We start from the raw sequence: 7,433 nt of genomic DNA, 5'->3' as shown, positions 1-7,433 counted from the left end.
TTAGCAAAATATACCACATTAACACAGTTATACATGCACTCGGTTAGTTAACCACACAAACACAACAGATTCCCAAGACATGATATACAAACATTAACATAAATAACCCACGACTTAGTGGAATTAACCCGAAAGAACGAAAACACTAACCACCACGAACGAAAAATAAAATCCCCAACTTTTATCAACCCACGAAGAAACACCAACAAAATCCATAATTTTTACAAAATAAACGTAACAAAAAAACTTTAGACTTAACAGATTTTTAGGATTCGAGAGTAATTCTCTGATTCCCTGTTCGTCAATCGCTCTATATCATCAACCCTGATCGCCGTTGTCAAGATTTTTAGCGTTTGAAGATTTTTTTGGGGGTAAGTTTTTTATTTCCATTGATTTTAGCATGTGAAGTTTGAGAAGGTTCAAAATGTGGCAGTTAATTTCCTTTATTTGAAGAAGTGGGTCAAACTGATTTATTTTGACATCTAATTTCTTCTATATTTTGGCTATATACTCTTCTCGTTCGATTCCTGGTAAACTTCAAATTCTTCAAAATCGTTTTTATTAAAATGGAAGGTATTATAGTATGATCAGATTGGTTAATTTGGGTTTTTGCACTTGACTATTTATCCAAAATTAAGTTTTACATTGGCTATTCTCTGCTGCTTTACCCTTTTTGTTTTCCCAATTGATAAAAATCCTAAATTTCCAAGAGATATTGCCGGCCAATAAAATATGCAAGGGTAGAACATGAGATGTTCATAATTGCTCCAATAAAGGGCCATATAAAAATATAAAAAAATAAAAGATGTTATTACAATACAAAGACATTACCACCTCTGGACAGCGCACAGATGATACAACAAAGTACTCTTGGATTCCTATATTTTGCTTCAACTATTTTTTGAGCACTTATTCAACCATGGTTTGAACTCATCTAATAACAAGATTCAAACTCCTATCTTATGCTTTTATTGAAATAATTATTATAATAACAAATAGAAGATGAAGAAAAAAAAACTATTAGGACCTGGCAAACTCAGACACCAAAGCTGCAGATATTCTCTTATAGCCGAGATTTCGCTTGGTCCATTGGAGCACTCTGCAAGAGAGAAATGTGTTAATCATACTCTCGAGTTAGATTTCAAGATTTGAGACAATTACCAAAAAAAAAAAAAAAAAAAAAAATTAAAATTATCATAATTTATCGTTCTTACCAGACGAGCTCCCTTGGCAGCTCTTTCGGCCAAGTAAGCACTAGGCTTGAAGAAGCCACCGTAAGTCTTCGACCACTCTTCCAATCTCGAGTAAATATATTTGGATCCAAGAGAATCGGCCCAGAACATGAGACCACCCCTGACAATTGAAAGCGCGCACAATATATCTCAATATTTAACATCTTTTTTTTTTTTTTTTTTTTTTGTATTGATGAATGATTATCAGCTGTGACTTGTATAGCAAGGCAAAAAAAAACCTGTAAGGAGGGAATCCCATGCCCATCACGGCACCAATATCGAGGTCCGCTGCCTTGACCGCGATCCCTTCAGCCAGAACACGGCAAGCTTCATTCACGACCGGAAAGAATATCATCTCCACTATATCCTTCTCCGATAGCTTTGCCAGCTGTTTCAGAGTAAAATTTTATATGCATATTATGAGAATCGAAATCGGTTTGAGAGAGAGAGAGAGAGAGAGAGAGACCTTAGGGTCGACCGCAACACCAGACATGTCCCGAGCCTTCTCGATGTACTTTTTCAACTCCGGATCCGGGTTTGCCCTTCGTTTGTCGCCGTAAACATAGAATCCTTTCCGGGTAGATTCCCCTGAAAAGCATACAAAGTCGAATTAGAATTCGACTATCTATACATATTGGGTTCAACAATCGTTATGATACTATGTTAGCCACTGAAAATATTATTACCTGCCCTTCCGTCCTCTTGCATAAGTGGTATAAGCATAGACTTGTATACTCTCTCTGGGAAACTCTCGAGGTATTGGATCCCGATCGCAACAGCCACGCCAAAGCCAACAAGGTCGCATAGCCTAAGATGAGATTAGATGACAAGGATAAGATTACTCCAACAAATCAAGTCCTCTAAAAGTTACTGTAAAGGTATAAGATGGTGATCTAATAAGCGACCTGAATGGACCCATTGGCATTCCGAATTTGGTGATTGCTTTGTCAATTTGGTACACATCAGTGCCGTGTTCGACAAGGAAAAGCGCAGCTTGTGTGTAAGGGAAGAACATTCTGTTCACGGCAAAGCCTGTGCAGTTTCCGACGACTATTGGGGTTTTCTTTATCTTTTTTCCAACATCTAACAAGTCTACTATAACTTGCGGCGATGTCTTGTTGGTGCGAACGATTTCCAGAAGTGGCATAATGTGAGCAGGGCTGAAATGAGGAGCTTTAACTCGGTAAATAAAACACCCAGGAAAAAGAAAAGTAAACGACGGAAGGAAAAAAAAGAGTCTAAAGACTACCTGAAGAAATGGGCTCCAATGATCCGGTCCTGAGACTTGGTCTTCTCTCCAATCAGGTTCAAGTCGATCGTGGAAGTGTTACTAGCGAGTATGCAATGCGGAGGACAGTATTTTTCGAGCTCAGCGAAAATTTGCTGTTTCAGCGAGACTTTTTCAATAACTGCCTGTAAATTTGAAAACAAAGATTCCAAACCGTTAATCCAGGTTCCCAAGTTATATATTATACGGAAAGTAAACCAAATAAGCATGTTATAGACTCACCTCTATGACCATGTCCACATCTTTAAAGCTCTCATATTCCAGGGTACCCTTAAGAAGCGACATTGTTTTGTCAAACTTTTCTTGCGTCATTTTCCCTTTCTTTACACGGCTCTGCAGATTGGCTGGATGGTATGGAATAGCATGAAATAAGCATGGCTAAATATAGAATCATTTGGTGCTTTTTTTTCTTCACCGCATCACCACACCGGAATGCTATAAATTATTATGCAGCACAAACGATAACATAGCTCTTTGAGCTTACCTTTAACTCTATCAAGCCCTGCTTGTAAGAACTTCTCATTTACTTCTTTCAAGATAACTTGGTAACCACTAAGGATCAATGCTGTTGCTATTCCGGAACCCATCAGTCCTCCGCCAAGTATGGCAACCTTATTCACTCGCCTGGGAACCAAACCACGATCGGTAACCCCGGGTACCTGTTCAGTGTTCACATGCACAAAATCAAGGAATTGATCAAGCAAATGATGGTCTTTATAAGAGATTATCAAAAGCACTTTTCAATCACAAAACGATACACCTTCATTAGGATAAGAACATTACATTTTCCCAAATCAATAAACTATATGATAACAACACAAAAACCGGATGTATTTCAAATTTTCAACTACAGAGACTTGAGAGTAGTGCGGGTGTACAATTGTATCATTGTTACGTATTTAATATATAGGGTTATTAATTAGGGATGTAAGGGGTTTTCAATTATGCAATTAGGTTTCTAGAACGAATTCATATTAATTCATTCGTGCCTACTTTTGTTATTTTGGGCCCGGCCCTTTAGGTTGCAATCCTTGGTCTATTTAAGAGACCCTAACGTAATGAGAAAATGAGTGAATGATTAGTCACAAAAAGTATAGTCTGGAGGGGAGACTTAAGCTCGGTGAAAGATTGGCAAAGCTACCATTTCGAGATCGAATCTCGGGCCGTAACAATCATGTTGTTTGGATAGTTTTGTTGCCGATAATTAATGGCGAATCTTCTCATTTAGATCCTAATCATTGACGGTAAGTATTGAATATTCCAAATGTAACAACGAAAGAGGAAACAAACCTTTGTTGTTCCACGCTGGGCAAAGAAGATGTTGACCAAGCTCTTACAAGTATCAGAATGCAAAAGTCCTTGGAAATCTGTTGCTTCCTGTCAACATCATATATAAAAATTAAATTGCATTCTCAATAATCTGGCGAAGCGAAAAGAGTATTTAGATAGTTTGTAACCTTCCAAAGTCCAGCCCTGGGACCTGAGACTATACCCTCTTCGATGACATCAAGGCAAACTAACGGGTGTGTGAGATTTGGAGCCTGCTTCCGCGCCTGACTTCTGGCAAATTTGAGAATTTCCCTAGCATCCCCAAGAGATTCCAGCTTGTCGGTCCTGTGAAGACTCAAAACCCAAGGTCTTCTGCGGTTCAGGATGTCCAGAACCCACCGGCGTGCAGTACTTACCAACTCATTAGGTGGGGTTAGGGCGTCAACTAGGCCCAAAGAGAAAGCTTCTTCCCCTTTAATTGGCTTTGACATCTATACAAACACAAAGACGGTCCGATCAAAATTTTGGTCGAGGTACGTAACGTGAAATCTAGTTGAGAGAAGCTCTAAGATAAAAAAAAAGCAAAGGAGGAGTAAGATAAAATCCTATCTCGAGCATACCAGCATCATTTCAAGTGACTTTGCAAGACCGACGAGTCGTGGCAGCCTCTGTGTTCCTGAGTCATTTCACGGAAATTAGAACGTAGTCGAGAATAGATTTTCTTACCAACATCTTCATATTTGTGTTTGATGAACTTAAAATTCTCATATCACAATTCCGTCAACACTTCGTACTAATAAACACCAAGTCATCAATACTATTATATAACTCCTCAAAAAGATCTTATCATTGAGGATCATCTAAGATAAGAGTTTTGTAGAAATAAAACAGGGTAAACTTTAATATTTGAGATACACATATACTGATTGCTCAGCACATAGAACAAGATTCAGATACATGTCGAACAACTAGTATCTTCTTATCATTCAAAATTTCTAAAGATATTCTAGAAACACATTATTAGATTCCGCCAAATAAAGATATCCATACCTCCAAATCCAGGAATTAGCCCGAGTTGGAGTTCTGGCAAACCCAGTTGCGCAGTCGGAGTTGATATCCGTGCGTGGCAAACCTAAAAAATAAAAAAATAAAAACCTTCGAGGAAAATTCGCATGTGAATGTTCTTGTGAAGTAAATAGCCGTATATACCATTGCAAGCTCTAGTCCTCCTCCCAATGCAAGGCCATCAATAGCAGCAACTGAAGGCTTCCTAGAAGCTGATAGATGGATAAAATGTCAACAACCCAGAAAAGTTCGAAAACGAGAACAAATTGATATATATTATAATAAAAAATTAAAAGTGAAATTACCTTCTACCATGTCAGTGAGAATCTCGATGGATATAAAACCCGGCCTCGAATGGTCCCCTGTGAAACATGGAACGAAATTAGTAAGCATATAAAAAATGAACGTCCGAAATCTTCAAACCAATGAAAAAAAAAATATACCCTTTTGTCCTCCTTGCAGACCACCAAAAGCACCGATATCAAAACCACCAGAAAACTTTCCATTTGCACCTGATCCAATATACGAGTTCAGTTTCATGTACAGAAACCACAATTAAGTTTTAAAAAGTCTTTTAAAAAACAATGCATAATAATCACACTAACCAGTAAGAACAATCGCCTTCACATCATCTCTTCGTAGAGCTTCCTCGTAGTTGTCTTTCAAGCTGTACAACACTGAAACAGAGAGGGAAATCGATGACATGATATTCAAAATTAGCTGACATATATATCACATAAAAAAAATCAGGTTTAAACTTTTAATGACATGATATACTTCAAATAAATTCATTTAAACAAAAACACTGTACCAAATTAGTTTAGTGAGAACAGTTAAAGCTTGTTTTTGCTCAGCTATAAACAATCAGCTTATATTTCATTACTTTTTGGGTCAAAGTCAAACTATAAAAATCAGCTTGAAGATACACTATTATATAACAATAAGTTTAAACATCAGTTGACAATTAAATCCATTTGTTCTGTTTAAAAAAAAATCCATTTGTATCTACACATTTCTAACCAGTAACATAAAGTCAAACCAATTCCAATCATATCCGTAAAAGAACGAGCTCGGAAATAAAATTAAAAAAAAAAAAAAAAACATGCAAACCAACGATTCGATCTGATCTCACGAAGAATTGATCACGAGCAAAAGAAATTGTATATAAAAATATCTAAACAGGATCAATACAAACCAATTCAAACCATATCCACTACAGAACGAGCTCGAATTATATTTATAGAAAGAAAAAAAAGGAAAAGGAAAACATGCAAACGAACGATTCGATCTGATCTCACAAACAATCGAATACGATAGAGAGAGAGAGAGAGTAGATAAAAATACCGTCAAACGACAGCGAATTGACCGGAGGATTGAAGATGGTGATGAGAGCGACGCCGTCGGCTCCGACTTCCATGGCGGTCCGACCTTTCCCGGTGCTTCCCATTCCGATCGCTCTTTCTCTCTCTAAAACTCTGTAGTAGTGGCAGTAGTTTCTCTCTCTAACTCTATCTCGGTCTTTCTGTACGAAACGCGAGTGTTTGTCGTTTCGCTTTGGAAAGCTTTTAAGAGAGGAAAATAAGGAACGAAGAAGAACGATAGAAAAAGAGTTTGTTGAGGGGTTTTGAACTGCCGTGGGAAAATAGGATTTGCATTGAGTTTTTGGAAAGTGTGACGATTTTAGTTTGTTTGTATTTTTGGAAGTATTTAGAAACAAGACTTCTAGGTATCTTTTATCCCAACCCATAATTAACAAAAAAAAAAACTAAAATATTTTTTTTTTCGAGAACGAGTGTGCATCATATTTTCGTATTTTAATAAGAATTCCAATTCCTATAGTATTATAGCTTATTTGAATGTAAAATAAAGCATCTTTTTGTGCTTTTATATATGGGTAATTAAGCTAAGTAGCCTCCTGAAAATAGCCAATTTATTTTTAGCCAACGTTCTGTAAATAAGTGGTAAATAGCCCGGACGATTTATTAACAGCCAAAATTTGACTAGACTACCCTTTTTCATTTTCCCGCCCAGTTTCATTTTTAATCAGCACAAAAATTTCGTAATTAATGCTGGCGAAAATCTAGGAAAGTAATTAAAACCGTGTATATGCGTTCACACACAACCGCCCACATTAATTTCCATAAAAAAAGAAGAAGAACCGCTGCAACGATAATATCCTCTCCAAATCTGTTGCAGCGATTTCTGCAGGCTGGTGCTCGAGCCGTGCCTGAGAAGGAGATCCTCAACCGGGTCAAGCTGCAGTGGCTGGCGACGCACGCGAGGGAAGCCGCGAGCGACGATGGCGGAGATCGAGTCGCGTCGGACCGTCGGAGAGCGCGCGCGAAGAAGATCCAACCGGCGATGGCTGGGAAAAGCGCGCGCGAAGAAGATCCAACCGGCGATGGCTGGGAAAAGCGACCACGAGCCGATCCAAGAACCAAGCCGCGAACGAGTCACCATCGCCGGTCCATTTTGATGGTGGTCACGTCACCATCGCCGCCGGTGACCTCCGAGGTCCGCGTAGGAAGAGACAGACATGATTAAATAAGAACATTTTTTTTTTTTTTTTTTGTTGCTGT

The 7,433-nt window shown here is 38.2% G+C and overlaps 1 protein-coding gene across 1 annotated transcript; it reads right to left on the bottom strand.

Moving 5' to 3' along the window:
- Positions 1–762: 762 nt before the first annotated feature.
- MFP2 (multifunctional protein 2) lies at positions 763–6,525 on the bottom strand. The gene is made up of 18 exons (XM_089616740.1): positions 6,199–6,525; positions 5,460–5,531; positions 5,298–5,366; positions 5,160–5,216; positions 4,999–5,066; positions 4,840–4,921; positions 4,410–4,465; positions 3,978–4,280; positions 3,811–3,897; positions 3,005–3,179; positions 2,743–2,864; positions 2,482–2,645; positions 2,138–2,392; positions 1,919–2,040; positions 1,699–1,820; positions 1,472–1,620; positions 1,215–1,353; positions 763–1,099 (listed from the first exon to the last, which is right to left on the bottom strand). Exons 1-18 carry the CDS (start codon positions 6,299–6,301, stop codon positions 1,064–1,066), a joined length of 2,181 nt encoding a protein of 726 aa, XP_089472866.1. The 5' UTR covers positions 6,302–6,525; the 3' UTR covers positions 763–1,063.
- Positions 6,526–7,433: the final 908 nt, after the last annotated feature.

This window comes from Urtica dioica, chromosome 6, assembly GCF_054948205.1.
Source record: "Urtica dioica subsp. dioica isolate 48M chromosome 6, U.dioica_male_clone48M_v1_H2, whole genome shotgun sequence".
Taxonomy (NCBI): domain Eukaryota; kingdom Viridiplantae; phylum Streptophyta; class Magnoliopsida; order Rosales; family Urticaceae; genus Urtica; species Urtica dioica.
The sequence above is the reverse complement of the archived record's forward strand: the minus strand, read 5'-3'. Positions and strand labels throughout refer to the sequence as shown.

Excerpts from the sequence above, each read along its gene's own strand:
- MFP2 (XM_089616740.1), bottom strand. The coding sequence starts at position 6,301 with ATGGGAAGCACCGGGAAAGGTCGGACCGCCATGGAAGTCGGAGCCGAC. Across the intron at positions 2,865-3,004 it reads AGGGCTTGATAGAGTTAAAG|CCAATCTGCAGAGCCGTGTA; the intron begins GTAAGCTCAAAG and ends CATACCATCCAG. Across the intron at positions 1,100-1,214 it reads CTGCCAAGGGAGCTCGTCTG|AGTGCTCCAATGGACCAAGC; the intron begins GTAAGAACGATA and ends TCTCTCTTGCAG.